A 22,344-nucleotide genomic window follows, 5' to 3' on the forward strand; every position below is an offset into this window, starting at 1 on the left:
ACCAGCAACTTCCTGTCTAATGCCCCCAACGCAGGTCCAGATGTTCTGAATCTGATCAACATCTGGAGGTTTAGGAGAAATTCAAGGATTTATTCTGAAAGGACTCACAGGAAGTTGAGACAGGAACAGTTTTACAAGTTTTTACTCAGTCCAGTTAGTGTACAGTGTCTGCTTTGATCCACCAAACCAAATAATCTGACCCCCCCCCCCCCCCCCCGGGTTTGCATCAAATTCTTTTTTTTTCTAAAACCAAACCCATTTTCTGTTTATGCGTCGTCATGGAAACAGGAGGTGGAGCTCCAGCGCCTCAATCGAGGGCTTCTGCCGCTGAAATGTGAGAATCAGAAAACACGACGTCTCTGGAAAATACAGGCTTTTATTTTTTTATCATTTTCATTGAGCATTTTCAAAAGGGGGCGTGGCTAGACAACAAACGGGGAGGTGGGGGGGGGGGTCATTTCATTAACCAGCAGAGCATGCAGCCTCTATAACAGAGACTTAACACAAACTAAAATAAAATATGTTTACATGTTCAAGCAAATTTAAAGTGGTTTTATGTGCTTCATTCAAATAAATTTAAATAAAAACAAATATTGACATCCACCCAAACTCAGAAAGTACATCAATAAAAACAAAGAAATTACAAATAATTTACAATCCAAAAACAAATCAGTCATTTAAACAAGAATTTACATCCCAGAATACTAAATTGGCTGAAATAAAAGTATTAAAAATAAACCTCCTTAAACATCTAATGACGACAATACAGAGGTTATAAAGCAGCCAACTAACGTTTTTGTGATCCATGTTTGACATCTTTGTTGCAGTTGGACAGAAACTCTTGCTGCTTTTGTCAGGTCTGCCTGAAGGCTACAGTCAGAGGGGGGGGCGACCCCGGCAGGAGCTGTGCAGGTCTGCCCCCTGCTGGAAGAGAGCAACAACTACAGTCACCTCACTGCTGCTGGAGAAAGTTCCTGCCGTGTCTGCAGTCATCGACATAGAATCAAACCTCAGGGCGTTTTCAAACTCTTCAGAATCAGTCAGGTTTTCAAAGTAAAAGTCCAGATCACACCAAACAGGTCTGATCCTGCTGCAGAAACAAGACATATTTTAATAGTGTCACCAAAACGGAGCAGAGCGGTTCTTTTCAGATCAGAAACTCACAGGTTCGAACCCTCTCTGCCCATGTCCAGAAGCGTCCTTAAAGACTAAACTCCTGGTGGTCTGATGAGTGATCTGCAGCCATCGTGATGTGAGGGGCCTTTAAGGAAGTAGACAGTTCTATATAATGCACTGCATTTACACATTTTCAAAATAAAAGTCCTTCTACCTGCTTCACTGTAGGATCTTCACGGTTGAATAAACTTCATATTCAGCTGAAATCAGCCTCAGACTAAAAAAACAAAAAACAAATTTAAACCAATGACAAAGAAAATCACCACATAATTCAGAAAATTACATAAGCTATGAAAAAATTCAAATGAAATGAACAAAGTCAATGTTTCCAGATGTTTTACAACAATCTTCTCATTGGCGTCACCTGTTGTCTCTCAGGTGGGTGTGGCCATGCTGCAGGTATGTGGACAGGTGGAGCGACCCTGTGTGGATGACAGTCAGCTGGTTAGAGGAGCTCGCAGTGGGACTCTGGTTTTCAGGACGCCACTCACCCAAGCAGGAAGTGAGGATTCCTGCTGCCGGCGGCACCGCCACACCGGGGCTGCAGACCGCCACAACCAAGGTCAGGGGATCATCTGCCCTTCCTCCAGGTATGACGCACAGCTGGTCCGGCGAGCCGGTCCAGACGGGAAGACCAGCAGACGACCAGGGGGGGGAGAGCCAGACCCACAGCTGTTCAGTTCTCAACCTTCAGAATCTTCTACACGTTTGTAAAACAAGTTTTCAGGAAGTTTCCTTCCCGTGAAAACAGTTTGACCTTAACAGACATTTGCAGTTAAATGATCTCATTCAGCAGCAGATTGGATCTCATCACTGTCACAGCTGGCATCCAGTTTTAGGTCAGAGGTCAAACACGTTTGACTAGACAAGTCTGTAAACGTTGATGTCTGTTTTCCCTACAGTTCAGACATTCAGAGCAGAGGTTGAAGGAATCCAAACCTCAACTTTCTGCTGCAAGATCAAAAGTTCAACATCTGGACCTCCTTTCTGGTAGGGTTCTACCAGGAAGAACCCGTCCACTCCTGGGATGAAAGAGATTCTGTGTCACGTTTAAAAGACAAAAACCCGCCAATGACTTGACTCCATTCGAGATAAAACCATGTCTGAGAAAGTTCAAACCAAAACCCTTTCCAACACCAACCCATGGTGTTCTGCCGTCAGTGGAACACGTTCTATAAACTGAGGTTCAGTGCTGCAGCAGGAACTTCAGGTTCCAAGTTCCATTTAGTTGTCACTTTCCTCTGGGTGTGAAATGTGTTCTCTGTATCTGACCCCTCCCCTCAGGGAGGAGTGAGGAACCATTTGGTGACTCCACCAATCCAACCCCTCAATGCTGAGAGTCCAGCAGGGACGCTTTGGTATGACTGACCACGGACTTGAACCAGTCTCAGGGTAGCCGCTCTACCATAAGGCCACTGAGGTTACCTTCGGATTCCCCCCCCCCAAAAAAAACAGGGATTTAGTAACCTTCTGGTTCTTCATCACCATCATCCTCACAGCTGAAATAAACCATTGAGGACACAGTTCTAGTTCCTGTAGAGAAGAGTTCTGGATGTTCCGGCACACAAACAGAACCTCGTGTTCAGACCAGCATTGAGATGTAGACGTTCTCTGGTTTAGATGGAAACTTCAATCTGTTCTGACAAACGTCACAAACCAAAACTGAACTCAGGTGGAGATAAAATCCAATCTGGACTCTGAAAAAAGATACAACCTGGAAGAAAGAGGTTTAGGGTTTAGCGGGATTTTAACCCAAGTTTGTTACATTTTTGTCAACAGTAGTTAGTAAGGAGAGAAGACGAGCCACCCCCCACACCCCCCCAAAACACCTGAAAGCAGATAAGAGATCAAACCACAGAAACATTTCAACGTTCCATCTGATTATTGTGGAGCTTCTGGTTCAGATGGTCCAACCGGGGAACCGTCTAAAAGAATTTTCTTTCTGGTAAGGTTTTGGCCTCAAAATGACACCTCTTCCAGTCAACAAACCTCCATACAAACCACTCCAACCCTGAAAGAAGTAGGTTCAAGTCCAGTCAGAGGTATGGTCAAGCAGACCTTCCAGGACCCGTTTGTTCAGTTCAATGAGGATGACGTCAACACACACCTTGACCAGCTTTAGATGAAGTAACGCAGAAACCTGGAGGAGAGAATCCCCATGACAACCAGAGGCAGTTCATTCAGAGAGAAAACTACCCATTTAAGGATCCACCTGGACCAAAGACGGAGACGGTCCATGGACCAGACCAAAGGCAGCACTTTACCTGATGGAAACCCAACTGGCTTTAGTGCCATGAGGAAATGTTTGACATGAATCATGTTCAGTCATGTGATTATTGATGGGTTTGTTCAATGTATAGAGGTCAATGCTGAATCTGCACTTTTCTTTAGAAACCACCAAAAACAGAGTCAAACCGCAAACAGCATCATCCAACTTTCACTCATCAGGACAAGTCTGTCAGTTCAGCCAGAACCTCCTCAGGATTTATAGTCAACCCAACAGAGGAGCATGAACACATAAGGCGTGGCTTATTCAAATGACCACATTACACCTGAAAACACCTTTTGTTGTGGGCTGGGCCACATGGCCACTGAGGTTACCTTTGGTCCAGAGATTTCCCCTAAACTAGAACAACCTTTGAAAGAACACCAGGAATTTAGTAACCTTCTGGTTCTTCATCACCATCATCCTCACCGCTGAAATAAACCATTGAGGACACAGTTCTAGTTCCTGTAGAGAAGAGTTCTGGATGTTCCGGCACACAAACAGAACATCTCGTTCAGACAAGCGTTGAGATGTAGACGTTCTCTGGTTTAGATGGAACCTTCAATCTGTTCTGACAAACTTCCCAAACCAAAACCAGTGAATCCAGAAACGGTTTCACATCAGTAACAGTCCAGTTAGAAGTTTGATTTTGTAAAGGAACCAGAAGGACGGGTTCGACTTCAGCGGCCGACCGCTGTGGTTACTGTGAAGGTGATGCAGAAACCTGGAGGTTAGAACCTTCATTAAACACCAGAGGCAGTTTTCTGCCCCAGAAAGTAAAGGTGGAGACTTTTCAGTGAAGCAAAGATCAGGAAAGTCTGATCTTCTGGAGAAGAACCACAGAGGAGAACCAAATCCTGGAACATTCTTCTACAGGATTTTAGGAACTATGTTCCATAGGAGATCAGAGATGAATGACACGTCACAGAGCAACAAACTCTGGATTCCACCTTCACAATCCCCAGTGGAGCTTCCGAGGCTGGAATATTGTTCTAAACCTTCATGTTCCAGCAGGTCAATGATCCTCACATCTCACCATCCACCCACGTCTGAACACCATAAAGATGTAGAGCATCACTGACCAAACCCTCTGATCCAGGTGGAGATGAGATCCACGCTGGACTCTGAAAAAAGAAACAACCTGGAAGAAAGAAGTTTAGGGTTTAGCGGGATTTTAACCCAAGTTTGTTACATTTTTGTCAACAGTTAGTAGATGGTAAGGTGAGAAGACTAGCCACACCCCCCACACCCCCGAAACACCTGAAAGCAGATAAGAGATCAAACCACAGAAACGTTTCAACGTTCCATCTAATTATTGTGGAGCTTCTGGTTCAGATGGTCCAACCGGGGAACCGTCTAAAAGAATTTTTCTGGTAAGGTTTTGGCGTTAAAATGACACCTCTTTCAGTCAACAAACTTCCATACAAACAACTCCAACCCTGAAAGAAGTAGGTTCAAGTCCAGTCAGAGGTATGGTCAAGCAGACCTTCCAGGACCCGTTTGTTCAGTTCAATGAGGATGACGTCAACACACACCTTGACCAGCTTTAGATGAAGTAACGCAGAAACCTGGAGGAGAGAATCCCCATGACAACCAGAGGCAGTTCATTCAGAGAGAAAACTACCCATTTAAGGATCCACCTGGACCAAAGACAGAGACGGTCCATGGACCAGACCAAAGGCAGCACTTTACCTGATGGAAACCCAACTGGCCTTAAGGCCATGATGCAATGTTTGACATGAATCATGTTCAGTCATGTGATTATTGATGGGTTTGTTCAATGTATAGAGGTCAATGCTGAATCTGCACTTTTCTTTAGAAACCACCAAAAACAGAGTCAAACCGCAAACAGCATCATCCAACTTTCACTCATCAGGACAAGTCTGTCAGTTCAGCCAGAACCTCCTCAGGATTTATAGTCAACCCAACAGAGGAGCATGAACACATAAGGCGTGGCTTATTCAAATGACCACATTACACCTGAAAACACCTTTTGTTGTGGGCTGGGCCACATGGCCACTGAGGTTACCTTTGGTCCAGAGATTTCCCCTAAACTAGAACAACCTTTGAAAGAACACCAGGAATTTAGTAACCTTCTGGTTCTTCATCACCATCATCCTCACCGCTGAAATAAACCATTGAGGACACAGTTCTAGTTCCTGTAGAGAAGAGTTCTGGATGTTCCGGCACACAAACAGAACATCTCGTTCAGACAAGCGTTGAGATGTAGACGTTCTCTGGTTTAGATGGAACCTTCAATCTGTTCTGACAAACTTCCCAAACCAAAACCAGTGAATCCAGAAACGGTTTCACATCAGTAACAGTCCAGTTAGAAGTTTGATTTTGTAAAGGAACCAGAAGGACGGGTTCGACTTCAGCGGCCGACCGCTGTGGTTACTGTGAAGGTGATGCAGAAACCTGGAGGTTAGAACCTTCATTAAACACCAGAGGCAGTTTTCTGCCCCAGAAAGTAAAGGTGGAGACTTTTCAGTGAAGCAAAGATCAGGAAAGTCTGATCTTCTGGAGAAGAACCACAGAGGAGAACCAAATCCTGGAACATTCTTCTACAGGATTTTAGGAACTATGTTCCATAGGAGATCAGAGATGAATGACACGTCACAGAGCAACAAACTCTGGATTCCACCTTCACAATCCCCAGTGGAGCTTCCGAGGCTGGAATATTGTTCTAAACCTTCATGTTCCAGCAGGTCAATGATCCTCACATCTCACCATCCACCCACGTCTGAACACCATAAAGATGTAGAGCATCACTGACCAAACCCTCTGATCCAGGTGGAGATGAGATCCACGCTGGACTCTGAAAAAAGAAACAACCTGGAAGAAAGAGGTTTAGGGTTTAGCGGGATTTTAACCCAAGTTTGTTACATTTTTGTCAACAGTTAGTAGATGGTAAGGTGAGAAGACTAGCCACACCCCCCACACCCCCGAAACACCTGAAAGCAGATAAGAGATCAAACCACAGAAACGTTTCAACGTTCCATCTGATTATTGTGGAGCTTCTGGTTCAGATGGTCCAACCGGGGAACCGTCTAAAAGAATTTTTCTGGTAAGGTTTTGGCGTTAAAATGACACCTCTTTCAGTCAACAAACTTCCATACAAACAACTCCAACCCTGAAAGAAGTAGGTTCAAGTCCAGTCAGAGGTATGGTCAAGCAGACCTTCCAGGACCCGTTTGTTCAGTTCAATGAGGATGACGTCAACACACACCTTGACCAGCTTTAGATGAAGTAATGCAGAAACCTGGAGGAGAGAATCCCCATGACAACCAGAGGCAGTTCATTCAGAGAGAAAACTACCCATTTAAGGATCCACCTGGACCAAAGACGGAGACGGTCCATGGACCAGACCAAAGGCAGCACTTTACCTGATGGAAACCCAACTGGCTTTAGTGCCATGAGGAAATGTTTGACATGAATCATGTTCAGTCATGTGATTATTGATGGGTTTGTTCAATGTATAGAGGTCAATGCTGAATCTGCACTTTTCTTTAGAAACCACCAAAAACAGAGTCAAACCGCAAACAGCATCATCCAACTTTCACTCATCAGGACAAGTCTGTCAGTTCAGCCAGAACCTCCTCAGGATTTATAGTTAACCCATTTAGAACAGAGGAGCATGAACACATAAGGCGTGGCTTATTCAAATGACCACATTACACCTGAAAACAGAACACACCTTTTGTTCCAAAGCAATTTCCCATTTGGAACAGAGCTCCCATAATGAGTCACTACCACCCTATGTAGACCCAAACAACACAGCAGGTTTTAGTTCTGTTCATTGTTCTGGACAGACCACCCAAAACCCAAACCCGTTTCCCAACAACTGGCTCAGGAGTGTCGTCCAAGTGCAGGATGTTTAGGAACTTACCTGGGAAATCTTGTATCACTGTCCACATTTCATCTTTCTGGTTTGGCATCCGTTTAGGATTCTTGAAAAAAAACAGTTTTTACGCCACACAGTCCAGGTTCTTGACTGTGGAACCTTCAACGGTTAGGTTGTACATCCCAATAATGCAGCACAAGCCCGGATGAGAAATTCTCTTGACTCTTTGACAAACTTCCTTAAGTAAATCATGTCCCTAAGGAACAGAAACTCCCTGTTTGAACTTTTCCTTTGGTCAAACGCTTTCCTAACCACTTTCCCAATGGAGTCATTTTCTGAAGATGTGGCTGAACGGTTAATCTTTTATCTGTCAGGTTTCAAGTTTTCCTTATGTGGTCCTTTGATCTGGTTCCTGACCTGATGGCAGTGATGGTCTGAGTTCCTGTGTGACTCTCGGTCCCAAAGAGGCAAAGATTTTTCTTTATTTCCTGCTTTGTTTGGAGTTAGTGGTTACAGTTGTTCCAGAGGTTTCTATGAATCGTCCGTCTGTGTGAAGGTTTGGTTCCACATCTGCTGCATTCATTGGTCCGTCATCTTTGCTTCCGTCTGTTCCCCTCAGAGCAGCTTTGACGTCCATCTCTGGACGTTTCTGGAGAAACTATTAACAGTTGAGAGAAATCTTCACAGCATCCATTCAAGCCAGTTCAGATTTTCTGCTGTTCTGACTCTGAATCGGTCCTGGATCATTGAACCTTCAACACTGAAGCTGAACCTTCTGGTTCCAGTTTCAGGTCCAAAGTTCTCTGGACGCTGCTGCAGGAAGGAAACAGGTTAGTTTACAGACGGATGTTCTGAAGAACCAGAACTGCTGAAAATAAGTGGATTTTTCATATTGTGTCTGTCTTGAACCGTTGTAGATATTTCGTCTCACTATTTCCCCGTCCACTGCTGCTGTTGGAAACACCCATAACTGAACAGCTGCTGGCCGTTACAATAAAGTCTGTTATTCAAAAATAAAGTGAATTCAGAGGTCGTCTGCCTCCCTTCACACTGTGATAGTTGAAACACTAAAGCTCCTAAACCTGCAGCAAAATATACATGAACTTCACCTTTTCTCACATTTGATGTTTAGCAGCTTTTTATTTGTGTTACTTTCAAAGTTTCACACTAGACTTGAAGATCATTTACTGAATTATTTAACTTACTTTTAGTTGAAGGTTCTTAATCATTAAAGTTTTGTTAAAGTTTTAGAGACAAAGTTGGGAAAAAGGGGGGGGGGGGGGGGGGGGGGGGTCAGGAGAGCAAAGATGAACAAGAAGATCCAGAAGGAAGAACAACTTTAGAACAGGGCGGGAAGGGCTGGGCTTTCACAATCATGGACACGACCGCACCAACAGAACCAGAACCACCAAACCAGCATTTGGAACCAACCAGTGGTCAATCACTCAACGCTAAAGTTTAACTTATAAACAAAAGGAAACCAGAACCACTGATCACAACCAAAACCCTTTAAAGAGAGTCGTAACTGAACCATCACAGAAGTTTGTTCCAAACCAGCAAAGTAAAACGGCTCAACCACGGCGGGAAGGCCGAGCGCACGGACGCCATAAGGAAATAAAAGTGGGTCTTACCTTTCGTAGCACCACCTGGAAAAAAAACTGCAGCAACTGATCCAACCACAGAAAAAGAAGGAAAGCACAGAATCTCTGATGGACCTCCAGACCAGAACTTCACTGATTCAACTGCAGTCCAACAACCACAACCTCTGCTGGTCAGAACAGCTTCAAACTACAGACCTACAGGAAGATTCAGGAGCAGAACCGTCCTGAAGATCCCATCCTGACCAGACTGGACTCAAAGCTCCAAGAACTCAAAGACTAAAACCTGACGCTGAACCTCGACTTTAACCTGACAGACAGCTCCTCCTCCTCCTCTGTGGTAAAGTCTCCTTCAACGCCATTTCCTTAGTGGACCAGGAGCCAGGAGAACAAACTGGACAGAAATGACAAACTCGTAAATGGTTGTTGCAGTTCATGGAGCACAAAAACTCCACAAAGATAGACACAAAATGAAGCAAAAGCATCAAACCGAGTAAAGAATGGCACGGCGGCCACCAAAGAAAGGCACAAGTGGCGGCACGGCGCCAGAAGGTGGTGGAGTGGCGGCACGGCGCCAGAAGGTGGTGGAGTGGCGGCACGACGGCCAGAAAGGAAAGAGAGCAGGACAGAGCTTGATGGAGACACCTTCAGAGAGCTGAAGCGTGGGCGTTCAGACCAGCGTCTCGCATACCTTCATGAAGATCAGGACCAACGTGAAAATTCCAAAGTGGCAGAAAATTCAAAATGGCGGAAGCGCACGCGAATTGACGAGGCTGGTCCATGCTGAAGGAAACTTCTGGAACATTTTGGTGTAAATCTAAGACCTACTGATTGTTCTGATAAATCCTGCAGGCGTGTTTTACAGTCTAGAACCAAGTCTTTTATTTAACGGCGGCGAGACGCAGTTTTTATTCAGGAACGCCATAAAAGGTTCAGGAAGAACAGAAAGTTTCAGCTGCAGCTACGATCTGGAAGATCTGCAGCTCCCAAAGACACGTCAGCTGGAAAGATCCTGAATCCTGAAGTTCCTCCCTCATCGTGACCAACCAGCACTCAGAACGCCACGACGCTCTGAGCGTCAGATACGTGGAAATGAAGTCACCTTTAGAGACGGAGGAATAGAGCGGCGCGGCGGCCAAAGCAGGAAACCAACGACTTACCGGCTGGAGATCTTCCTGCAAAAGCAAAAAGCTTTTGTCAATATTAATACACAACTTATAAAAATTTTCAAAATAAAAGTCCTTCTACCTGCTTCACTGTAGGATCTTCACGGTTGAATAAACTTCATATTCAGCTGAAATCAGCCTAAGACTAAAAAAAACAAACAAATTTAAACCAATGACAAAGAAAATCACCACATAATTCAGAAAAATTACCTTTAAGGATGGAAATCTTAACGTTCTATTAAGCTATGAGAAAATTCAAATTAAATGAACAAAGTCAATGTTTCCAGATGTTTTACAACAATCTTCTCATTGGCGTCACCTGTTGTCTCTCAGGTGGGTGTGGCCATGCTGCAGGTATGTGGACAGGTGGAGCGACCCTGTGTGGATGACAGTCAGCTGGTTAGAGGAGCTCGCAGTGGGACTCTGGTTTTCAGGACGCCACTCACCCAAGCAGGAAGTGAGGATTCCTGCTGCCGGCGGCACCGCCACACCGGGGCTGCAGACCGCCACAACCAAGGTCAGGGGATCATCTGCCCTTCCTCCAGGTATGACGCACAGCTGGTCCGGCGAGCCGGTCCAGACCGGGAAGACCAGCAGACGACCAGGGGGGGGAGAGCCAGACCCACAGCTGTTCAGTTCTCAACCTTCAGAATCTTCTACACGTTTGTAAAACAAGTTTTCAGGAAGTTTCCTTCCCGTGAAAACAGTTTGACCTTAACAGACATTTGCAGTTAAATGATCTCATTCAGCAGCAGATTGGATCTCATCACTGTCACAGCTGGCATCCAGTTTTAGGTCAGAGGTCAAACACGTTTGACTAGACAAGTCTGTAAACGTTGATGTCTGTTTTCCCTACAGTTCAGACATTCAGAGCAGAGGTTGAAGGAATCCAAACCTCAACTTTCTGCTGCAAGATCAAAAGTTCAACATCTGGACCTCCTTTCTGGTAGGGTTCTACCAGGAAGAACCCGTCCACTCCTGGGATGAAAGAGATTCTGTGTCACGTTTAAAAGACAAAAACCCGCCAATGACTTGACTCCATTCGAGATAAAACCATGTCTGAGAAAGTTCAAACCAAAACCCTTTCCAACACCAACCCATGGTGTTCTGCCGTCAGTGGAACACGTTCTATAAACTGAGGTTCAGTGCTGCAGCAGGAACTTCAGGTTCCAAGTTCCATTTAGTTGTCACTTTCCTCTGGGTGTGAAATGTGTTCTCTGTATCTGACCCCTCCCCTCAGGGAGGAGTGAGGAACCATTTGGTGACTCCACCAATCCAACCCCTCAATGCTGAGAGTCCAGCAGGGACGCTTTGGTATGACTGACCACGGACTTGAACCAGTCTCAGGGTAGCCGCTCTACCATAAGGCCACTGAGGTTACCTTCGGATTCCCCCCCCCCAAAAAAAACAGGGATTTAGTAACCTTCTGGTTCTTCATCACCATCATCCTCACAGCTGAAATAAACCATTGAGGACACAGTTCTAGTTCCTGTAGAGAAGAGTTCTGGATGTTCCGGCACACAAACAGAACCTCGTGTTCAGACCAGCATTGAGATGTAGACGTTCTCTGGTTTAGATGGAAACTTCAATCTGTTCTGACAAACGTCACAAACCAAAACTGAACTCAGGTGGAGATAAAATCCAATCTGGACTCTGAAAAAAGATACAACCTGGAAGAAAGAGGTTTAGGGTTTAGCGGGATTTTAACCCAAGTTTGTTACATTTTTGTCAACAGTAGTTAGTAAGGAGAGAAGACGAGCCACCCCCCACACCCCCCCAAAACACCTGAAAGCAGATAAGAGATCAAACCACAGAAACATTTCAACGTTCCATCTGATTATTGTGGAGCTTCTGGTTCAGATGGTCCAACCGGGGAACCGTCTAAAAGAATTTTCTTTCTGGTAAGGTTTTGGCCTCAAAATGACACCTCTTCCAGTCAACAAACCTCCATACAAACCACTCCAACCCTGAAAGAAGTAGGTTCAAGTCCAGTCAGAGGTATGGTCAAGCAGACCTTCCAGGACCCGTTTGTTCAGTTCAATGAGGATGACGTCAACACACACCTTGACCAGCTTTAGATGAAGTAACGCAGAAACCTGGAGGAGAGAATCCCCATGACAACCAGAGGCAGTTCATTCAGAGAGAAAACTACCCATTTAAGGATCCACCTGGACCAAAGACGGAGACGGTCCATGGACCAGACCAAAGGCAGCACTTTACCTGATGGAAACCCAACTGGCTTTAGTGCCATGAGGAAATGTTTGACATGAATCATGTTCAGTCATGTGATTATTGATGGGTTTGTTCAATGTATAGAGGTCAATGCTGAATCTGCACTTTTCTTTAGAAACCACCAAAAACAGAGTCAAACCGCAAACAGCATCATCCAACTTTCACTCATCAGGACAAGTCTGTCAGTTCAGCCAGAACCTCCTCAGGATTTATAGTCAACCCAACAGAGGAGCATGAACACATAAGGCGTGGCTTATTCAAATGACCACATTACACCTGAAAACACCTTTTGTTGTGGGCTGGGCCACATGGCCACTGAGGTTACCTTTGGTCCAGAGATTTCCCCTAAACTAGAACAACCTTTGAAAGAACACCAGGAATTTAGTAACCTTCTGGTTCTTCATCACCATCATCCTCACCGCTGAAATAAACCATTGAGGACACAGTTCTAGTTCCTGTAGAGAAGAGTTCTGGATGTTCCGGCACACAAACAGAACATCTCGTTCAGACAAGCGTTGAGATGTAGACGTTCTCTGGTTTAGATGGAACCTTCAATCTGTTCTGACAAACTTCCCAAACCAAAACCAGTGAATCCAGAAACGGTTTCACATCAGTAACAGTCCAGTTAGAAGTTTGATTTTGTAAAGGAACCAGAAGGACGGGTTCGACTTCAGCGGCCGACCGCTGTGGTTACTGTGAAGGTGATGCAGAAACCTGGAGGTTAGAACCTTCATTAAACACCAGAGGCAGTTTTCTGCCCCAGAAAGTAAAGGTGGAGACTTTTCAGTGAAGCAAAGATCAGGAAAGTCTGATCTTCTGGAGAAGAACCACAGAGGAGAACCAAATCCTGGAACATTCTTCTACAGGATTTTAGGAACTATGTTCCATAGGAGATCAGAGATGAATGACACGTCACAGAGCAACAAACTCTGGATTCCACCTTCACAATCCCCAGTGGAGCTTCCGAGGCTGGAATATTGTTCTAAACCTTCATGTTCCAGCAGGTCAATGATCCTCACATCTCACCATCCACCCACGTCTGAACACCATAAAGATGTAGAGCATCACTGACCAAACCCTCTGATCCAGGTGGAGATGAGATCCACGCTGGACTCTGAAAAAAGAAACAACCTGGAAGAAAGAGGTTTAGGGTTTAGCGGGATTTTAACCCAAGTATGTGTGGTCTCACCATCAGCACCGTGAAGACCGAAGTCATGTACCAGCCAGCCCCAAGAAAATCTTGAGTAGAACCAAACATCTACGTCAATGGCCAGAGACCGAACACAGTGGGTAAGTTCACTTACCTTGGCAGCTCACTGTCCCATAGCGTTGTGATTGATGACAAAATCAACGCAAGAATTGTGAAAGCCAGTGCAACCTATGGCAGACTTCAATCCAATGTCTGGAACAGAAGAGGCATCAGATTGCCACAAAGCTGAAGGTGTACCGTGCCATCGTCCTCCCTACGCTACTGTATGCCTGCGAGACTTGGAGAGTGTACCAGCGCTACGCCAGGAAGCGGAACCATTTCCACACCTCATGCCTCAGACGCCTCCAGGTCATCAGGTGGCAAAACAAGGTCCCTGATACCGAAGTCTTTGCCCATGCCGGCCTGCCCAGCATCCATACCATCCTAACGCATTATCAAATACGTTGGGCAGGCCATGTAGTCCGCATGCCAGACCACCGGCTGCCAAAGAGACTCCTGCATGGTGAACTGTTGCAAGGGAAACGCTCTGTGGGATGTCCCAAGAAACGCTTCAAGGACACTCTTAAATACTCCCTGAAAGCCTTCAACCTGAACCCTGCCGGCTTTGAAAAGGATGCCATGAACAAAAGCAGCTGGCACTCCCAAGTCCAAAGAGTCGCAGAATGGTGCGAAGCAAACAGGACAGCTGCTGCTCAACTGCAGCGCCAAGCCAGGAAGGCCCGTGTGGCTAATCCCCAAACAGCCTCCATTCCCTGCCCTCACTGTCCCAGAACCTTTCCTGCGCAGATAGGACTGACTAGCCATCTGCGCACCCACGCTCCCTGACCCAGATGATCTTAGATGGTCCTCATTGATTACGTTGGATGGACGACAGTATGTTACATTTTTGTTAACAGTAGTTAGTAAGGAGAGAAGACGAGCCACCCCCACACCCCTGAACACCTGGAAGCAGGTAAGGGATCAAACTACAGAAACGTTTCAACGTTCCGTCTGTTTATTGTGGAGCGTCTGGTTCAGATGGTCCAACCGAGGAACCATTTAAAGGCATTTTCTTTACACATGAAAACCCAACTGGCCTTAAGGCCATGATGCAATGTTTGACATGAATCATGTTCAGTCATGTGATTATTGATGGGATTGTTCAATATATAGAAGTCAATGCAGAATCGACAATTTTCTTTCAAAAATCACCAAAAAACAGTCAGGACAGAATCATCCAACTTTCACTCATCAGGACAAGTCTGTCAGTTCAGCCAGAACCTCCTCAGGATTTATAGTCAACCCATTTAGAACAGAGGAGCATGAACACATCGTGAGGCGTGGCTAATTCAAATGACCACATTACACCTGAAAACAGAACACACCTTTTGTTCCAAAGCAATTTCCCATTTGGAACAGAGCTCCCATAATGAGTCACTACCACCCTATGTAGACCCAAACAACACAGCGGGTTTTAGTTCTGTTCATTGTTCTGGACAGACCACCCAAAACCCAAACCCGTTCCCCAACAACCGGCTCAGGAGTGTCGTCCGGTGCAGGACGGTTAGAAACTTACCTGGAAAACTAAAAGTCCCACAATTCTCCCTTAACTCCATCTTTAGGTTGGTAGTGTCAAGTGCTGTGACTTCCAAATTCGGTTCCACACAAAGTAATGAACAGGTCCAAGAGGGTTCTATAGCAAAAAACATTTACCTTTTAAAGCATCTCCAGACATTTAGCTTATTTCAGCTCACGTTCAGTGTTTTTAATTCACTGTACCTTCTTCAATCTCACGTCCATCTGGACTCCCAACACTTCCATTGTTCGCTGGAACCAAACGAGCAACAGAAACTCCCTGTTTGAACTTTTCCTTTGGTCAAACGCTTTCCTAACCACTTTCCCAATGGAGTCATTTTCTGAAGATGTGGCTGAACGGTTAATCTTTTATCTGTCAGGTTTCAAGTTTTCCTTATGTGGTCCTTTGATCTGGTTCCTGACCTGATGGCAGTGATGGTCTGAGTTCCTGTGTGACTCTCGGTCCCAAAGAGGCAAAGATTTTTCTTTATTTCCTGCTTTGTTTGGAGTTAGTGGTTAGTTGTTCCAGAGGTTTCTATGAATCGTCCGTCTGTGTGAAGGTTTGGTTCCACATCTGCTGCATTCATTGGTCCGTCATCTTTGCTTTCGTCTGTTCCCCTCAGAGCAGCTTTGACGTCCATCTCTGGACGTTTCTGGAGAAACTATTAACAGATGAGAGAAATCTTCACAGCATCCATTCAAGCCAGTTCAGATTTTCTGCTGTTCTGACTCTGAATCGGTCCTGGATCATTGAACCTTCAACACTGAAGCTGAACCTTCTGGTTCCAGTTTCAGGTCCAAAGTTCTCTGGACGCTGCTGCAGGAAGGAAACAGGTTAGTTTACAGACGGATGTTCTGAAGAACCAGAACTGCTGAAAATAAGTGGATTTTTCATATTGTGTCTGTAACCGTTGTAGTTATTTTGTCTCACTATTTCCCCGTCCACTGCTGCTGTTGGAAACACCCATAACTGAACAGCTGCTGGCCGTTACAATAAAGTCTGTAATTCAAAAATAAAGTGAATTCAGAGGTCGTCTGCCTCCCTTCACACTGTGATAGTTGAAACACTAAAGCTCCTAAACCTGCTGCAAAATATACATGAACTTCACCTTTTCTCACATTTGATGTTTAGCAGCTTTTTATTTGTGTTACTTTCAAAGTTTCACACTAGACTTGAAGATCATTTACTGAATTATTTAACTTACTTTTAGTTGAAGGTTCTTAATCATTAAAGTTTTGTTAAAGTTTTAGAGACAAAGTTGGGAAAAGGGGGGGGGGGGGGGGGGTCAGGAGAGCAAAGATGGACAAGAAGATCCAGAAGGAAGAACAATTTTAGAACAGGACGGGAAGGGTGGTGGAGTGGCGGCACGGCGGCCTGAAGGGAAAGAGAGCAGGACAGAGCTTGATGGAGACACCTTCAGAGAGCTGAAGCGTGGGCGTTCAGACCAGCGTCTCACATACCTTCATGAAGATCAGGACCAACGTGAAAATTCCAAAGTGGCAGAAAATTCAAAATGGCGGAAGCGCACGCGAATTGACGAGGCTGGTCCATGCTGAAGGAAACTTCTGGAACATTTAGGTGTAAATCTAAGACCTACTGATTGTTCTGATAAATCCTGCAGGCGTGTTTTACAGTCTAGAACCAAGTCTTTTATTCGACGGCGGCGAGACGCAGTTTTTATTCAGGAACGCCATAAAAGGTTCAGGAAGAACAGAAAGTTTCAGCTGCAGCTACGATCTGGAAGATCTGCAGCTCCCAAAGACACGTCAGCTGGAAAGATCCTGAATCCTGAAGTTCCTCCCTCATCGTGACCAACCAGCACTCAGAACGCCACGACGCTCTGAGCGTCAGATACGTGGAAATGAAGTCACCTTTAGAGACGGAGGAATAGAGCGGCGCGGCGGCCAAAGCAGGAAACCAACGACTTACCGGCTGGAGATCTTCCTGCAAAAGAAAAGAAAGAAGTTCATCAGAAGGTTTCCTCTTTAGGACTGAATTCCAAACAGAAATGTGATTTTGTACTAGTTCAAGGATGGAGGCCACAGACATTGAGAGTCAAAGCGTCTACAGCGCCACCATGCTGCTGGTAGCAGAACAGTTTCCCATGAGGCCTTTGGGAGCAAAAACGCTTTCCTCAAATCCAAAACATTTCATTTCCACTTGATAAAAAAATCCAAGAATCTGGAAAACTGTTCAGTAGCAGGAATTTCTGTCTGAGTCTCACTGCTGGAAGTTTGGATAAAGATGATCTGGATCCACTTTAGGTCAGAGAACCGGATCATTCAGAACAAACGATATGGACCATGAATGGGATCAGGAATCAAACTGACGTTACTGGAATCGCTACACCCGTCAGTGCCACCAAAGCCTCCATGGTCGGCCTGCTTCCCTGAACGGACAGTTTTAGTAGTTACCTCTTTGTTTTGTTCTTTGAGGTCCTTTTTCCAGCAAAGAATCCTGGGAAAGAGATGGGAGAACAGCCGCAGTTAAAAAAGAAATTTCCTTTTAAGAAACAGCAAAGTCCGCCATTTGAAAGATTTTTATTTTAGTATTTGGCTCAAAGTTAAACATTTTTAACAGTCTGGGTTTTGTTCTTATGGACAATTGTTATAATTTGACCATTTTGTTGATAATATGCAGGGAAAACAGTTTGCAGGGAGTTTAAAACTGTGAAAGCAGCTGCTGGTCCCCAAATCCACGTGAAAAACGGTTCTGGAAAATATTCAGGAATCTATCAAAGACTACATGTGTTCAGTTACCGTGCCGTGTATGAAAGCAGAGTGCATTTAAGAAAAATGATCTAAATAAAAATGCTAGTAAACACCAATCATTCAGAAACAGAGTCCAGGGTGAACAGGTAATGTTTGTAGTGATGTAATCCATTACAACCTAAACTCTTACTCAAATAGGCTCCGCCTACTGCAGGTTCAGGCTTCAGCAGCAGAGAGATGATTATTGATTCATTCTCAGTTAAAATACCACAACCGTCTATTACTGTGATCTTCATGGATCACCATGAGGATCACAGTAATGTACTTTTTTTCTGCATCAATCCAACCCAAATGTTCATCCCCGACAGACATTCTGCTCAGATTAAGATTATCAGATTGTAGTTTTCGCACGTTTTTGGTTCCTAATTATCTGAGAACAGTTTTTTAATTAGGCTTTTGCTGGATGTGTCCATAACTCTGACATTTAAACCTGTAAACATAGAGTAACCCATTCAAGCAGTTCAGTTGTGATTAAATAAAATATTTCTTAGTAAGAACAAAACTCTTTTCAAAGTCAGAAAAATGCATAATCAGGAAGTTAACTTTCTTTGTCTGGTGTTTTTATTTTATTCTATTTTTTTTCTGTCTCATATGTTTATTCTATCTTTTTCTGTGCCTCTTGTCTCCATGCAGGAACCTGAAGTTCGTTTGTCAGTAGAACATCAGAACTTTCCAGAAAACTTCACATTTGACTCCAAAGTTCAGGATAAACAGCAGAATTTAACCCACAACCAAAGATCACCGACCTGAACGCCACCGCAGAACTCCATCCCGCAGAACCGAACCGCTCTGCACACCTGGACCCAATAGACCTTTTTCGCAAAAACCGGAAGTACGTCATCAACGTGTAAACCTAGTTCCGGTTTGTGCTTCGCTGGCGGAGGAATGGCAGAGCCTAGAGTGTTTTCGAAGAGCCTGAGTTGTGTTCCGAAGTTCACCAGCACCGATGTGATGAAGAGTGTGAAGATGCAATCGTCCACTAAAGGAAACAAATTGGACATGGGATATAAATTCGTCCACGAAGAGTTTATCCACCATTACCAAGGTAAGCTTCAGCTAGCTTAGCCATAGCCGCATCACCGGTAACTCTGTGTGTTTACGTCAACTGTAAATCCTGGTGTTATTAATTTGTAATATAAGGCATCGCAGTGAATATGTTGTGTGTATGTTTAAGTGAAAAGGCATGAGATTAACATAACACCCAAAAATTTGGTGAAGCTGTAAATAAGAAATGTTAAGTTGCCCGTATGCGTGTTCATTTTGCTGCGGTTGCGGCACTTTCTTCACTTACTAGTATTATTTTTCTGAAAGTATGGTGAGCAGAAGTCCTCTTTTCCTGGACATGTCCTCTCTTTTGATACTTATATAATAAAATAACATTGAACATAGATGAAATGTAATTATATTTGCTTCATGTATGCAGCTCTGAACACCAATTACTCTCGATGAAATATCTCACAAACTCACTTCACTCCTCTTTTTTACAAACTCAAATCTGGTCACCCTATTGACAGTTATAGTTTCATGTCATTCTGAACATTGATGTAGCAACATAAGTATGTCCTAATTTTAACCTATATAATTTATTGTGTCTAGATATCACTGGACGCAGAAAGTGCCAACCTGAAAGCTTTCGTCTGCAGTTGTGCTGCTGCTAAAGGATTCTGCAATCACATAGTTGCCATCCTGTTCCAGACCGCACATTATTCACAGCTGGGTCTGCAGGCTGCTCCACCCCCCTGGCCTGCACGAGTGGCTTGCAAAGATGGCACAGGTGGGTTTGTGATCATATTGTCATTATTTTTTAAGAACGTATGTGTATCCATAACAACTCTAAATTATTATAAAAACACCCCAAGTAGTTACTACAGACTTTAATTGCTTTCTGCCTTTTACTTATAAGGGAATCCATCCTGAACCGGTTAGTGAGCTGATGGTGCAAAAACCCAAAACAGTTGGCAGGGACGGTCAGAGGTCCACACTGTACAAGGCATTTACAGGTGATTAACTTTTTGTTGCTTTGTGAGCAAGTTAAGTTTTTTTTTTTTTAATCTTATGACTAACCAAATTATGGTTACAGCAGATATAATGAATTAAATTTAAATGTAGTTATGCACTTATGTCTAACTTTTGTGTGTTGTGTTTGTCTTGTGTAGGACCACAGCCAGATCCATATGATGGCATCTGGAAGCAGATTATGCCAGGTGCAGCCCCAACCTCTCATGGTTGTGTTGGATGGGTTTCTGAGATGGAATGAAAGAGAACTTGGATATATATTGTGGCAAATGCATGAATGCATACCTTAAATTACACTTATCTTGTCTTTAACAATCAGTTCAGCCTTCTGTCTTACTGTTGATCTGTAATGTTATTTTTTATTGTAAATGTTTGATGTTATTTGCATACCAAAAAATTAAACGAGGCACAATTTTGACCAAAATTGTTTTATTTGTTCATCTAATTTTTTTGTTAAGTCAAAGTCACATTTCAACAGAAAAATATTACGAATATAACAATTATATTTAATTAGATTTTAAGAATATGTGGAAACACTAAATTTTTCCATACTATTTGCACATTATACATTATTTACATACCAAACATTAATTCACTCTTCAAAACAAAAAAGTCCATGATAATTTGCCAAAACACGGCGGTTAAGCCAGATCTGATTCACACTGCCCATCAGTGTGAGCGGCACAGAGAGTTCCTGATGTGAAAGGACTTTATCCTACTGATCACTCTTTCCACCATAATTCTGAGGCGGGTGATGGCTGCGGTTTGTTCTGTTTCCTCCTTGCTGAATTGAGCTGAAAGCTTAAAAGGTGGAATAATGATCTTAGATCCAATGTCAGTTAGGAGGTCTTGAACGAGGAACTTTTGTCCGCCATGACATCGTCTCCTGGCTCCAGCAAAGGAACTTGGCTTCTAAGTCATGGATGTAATCCAAAGCCTCATCCAGAGCACCTGTGAAGATAAAGAAATTAAAAATCAGTCTTAATATATTAATGCTACCTTTCAACACAACACAGTAATCATGTTTTGAAAAGTATGTTAAGTATTTAATTACAAATACATTTCATTTATTTTTGTTAAGGAAATTACAAAATGACAAAATGCTCAAAAGTGATTAAATACATGCAATTAAAATAGGTGAGAGCATGAACATCTTTTATTATAAATATTAATTTGTTCAGGTAGAAATGCATGTATCCAATAACGGTACACATAGTTGACTAACGTTAACCAAACACATTATGAACAACCTTACCTGCAGGTGGGTGTGTCACGTAGTCGTGATCCATCTTTACTGTCTTAGCTTAGCCACCATGTCGCTAGTATCTTCACAGCTTAGCTGCATAGCCTGACGTTTGAGGTTCTGTCATATTCTGACTCCCTTCTCAAAGGATCAGTAAAGTTGTTCCAAGGGAAAATACTCGGGGCAACACCACTCTTCAGGCGACGAACGACGCAGCCGCACCACAATCCCGGAGCGAAGTTAGTAAGTGCCGGCAGCAGAGGGTGCTACCTGTGTTTACATTAAAACTATGCCCTTCATCTCTTCGGATCGCCTATATCCATTTGGGTTTCAGGTTTGGATCCACAGGAAAATAATGAAATGAAAGGTAAGGCTGTTTTTGGTTGGAAGACGAACAGCCTGGAACGCAACAGAGACTGCAACTCTTCGACTCTGCCATTCTTCATATCTGCTGCTACGCTAACAGGAAGTTGTTTTACACGTCATTGACGTATTTCCGGTCGAAAAATGCGGAAGTGTGAAAAAGGTCTATTGCCTTAGGCTGTGTCCGAATTACCGCCCTAACCCCTATATAGTGCACTATATAGTGCGGTCGCCATTTTGTAGTGCTGTCCGAATCTACAGTTCAAAAATCATGTGCACTAGAAATTTCCCAGAATTCTCTACGAAAAACCAGTGTGGATCGATGCTCACTCGATCGGCGAATATTGCCCAGAATGCACTGCGTTCATACCAGAATGCATTGCGTGTGACCCACAATACACTGCGTTTGAATTATTCGAAGATGGCGGACGGTTGCGCGAGAAAGAGGACTTAAAAATGTAAGTATATTTAAAAGTATCAAGTATCTGTTGTAAAATATATTTGTAAATACGTAAGATGATGTGTTTAATATGTTATATTCCTCAATCGACTATCTACATTGTTTTGAAGCTCATCAATTTCGGTAATGCTAAAGCTAACGCTAGCGCGAATTAGCGCTGAATGCTAAAAACAAACGCTGTTGACATTACATAAAAAAATGAGTGAGTTCTAACCGTAGTCATAAGTTATTAACACATTTTTTAAATGTGATTATATATGTAGGGACAGACGAGGATAAGGAAAATCTGATCCATATGTGGATGGAGAAAGATAGCCTGTTTGTTTTCAGGCAAGCTCGTGCCGGATGGGATAAGAGACACGATCAGATTTGTATTTATTTATCATTAAACTGTAATCGTTGTCATGTTGGGGTAAAGGTTGTTGAAAGAGGAGAGGAAGAAAG

At 43.7% G+C, this 22,344-nt stretch overlaps 1 protein-coding gene and 2 long non-coding RNA genes across 9 annotated transcripts; 1 reads left to right on the forward strand and 2 right to left on the reverse strand.

Moving 5' to 3' along the window:
- Window positions 1–358: 358 nt before the first annotated feature.
- On the reverse strand, window positions 359–18,659 carry LOC105356069 (uncharacterized). 7 transcript variants are annotated; one of them, XM_078932527.1, is made up of 13 exons: window positions 18,565–18,659; window positions 17,462–17,504; window positions 16,977–16,991; window positions 10,497–10,608; window positions 10,370–10,427; window positions 10,133–10,195; window positions 10,045–10,059; window positions 1,668–1,779; window positions 1,541–1,598; window positions 1,331–1,393; window positions 1,165–1,261; window positions 1,010–1,087; window positions 359–921 (listed from the first exon to the last, which is right to left on the reverse strand). In XM_078932527.1, exons 1-6 carry the CDS (start codon window positions 18,657–18,659, stop codon window positions 10,138–10,140), a joined length of 381 nt encoding a protein of 126 aa, XP_078788653.1. In that variant the 3' UTR covers window positions 359–921; window positions 1,010–1,087; window positions 1,165–1,261; window positions 1,331–1,393; window positions 1,541–1,598; window positions 1,668–1,779; window positions 10,045–10,059; window positions 10,133–10,137. The 7 variants fall into 7 exon arrangements, with proteins under 7 accessions (XP_078788653.1, XP_078788652.1, XP_078788651.1 ...); XM_078932526.1 differs by having other exon boundaries at window positions 359–924; XM_078932525.1 differs by having other exon boundaries at window positions 1,010–1,090.
- Window positions 18,634–22,181, forward strand: LOC144984369 (uncharacterized). Its single transcript, XR_013647997.1, has 5 exons — window positions 18,634–18,863; window positions 19,415–19,592; window positions 19,722–19,818; window positions 19,975–21,898; window positions 22,164–22,181. It is a non-coding gene; the product is annotated as an uncharacterized LOC144984369 (long non-coding RNA).
- On the reverse strand, window positions 19,612–21,226 carry LOC144984370 (uncharacterized). Its single transcript, XR_013647998.1, has 2 exons — window positions 21,090–21,226; window positions 19,612–20,785 (listed from the first exon to the last, which is right to left on the reverse strand). It is a non-coding gene; the product is annotated as an uncharacterized LOC144984370 (long non-coding RNA).
- Window positions 22,182–22,344: the final 163 nt, after the last annotated feature.

This window comes from Oryzias latipes, chromosome 16, assembly GCF_053564925.1.
Source record: "Oryzias latipes strain Hd-rR chromosome 16, Olatipes_Hd-rR_3.1".
Lineage (NCBI taxonomy): Eukaryota > Metazoa > Chordata > Actinopteri > Beloniformes > Adrianichthyidae > Oryzias > Oryzias latipes.

Coding starts and splice junctions, on each gene's coding strand:
- LOC105356069 (XM_078932527.1), bottom strand. CDS start 18,659: ATGACGTACTTCCGGTTTTTGCGAAAAAGGTCTATTGGGTCCAGGTGT. Junction 17,505..18,564: donor AGTTCTGCGGTGGCGTTCAG/GTCGGTGATCTT, acceptor TCTCTTTCCCAG/GATTCTTTGCTGGAAAAAGG. Junction 10,428..10,496: donor AATCCTCACTTCCTGCTTGG/GTGAGTGGCGTC, acceptor TCATCCACACAG/GGTCGCTCCACCTGTCCACA.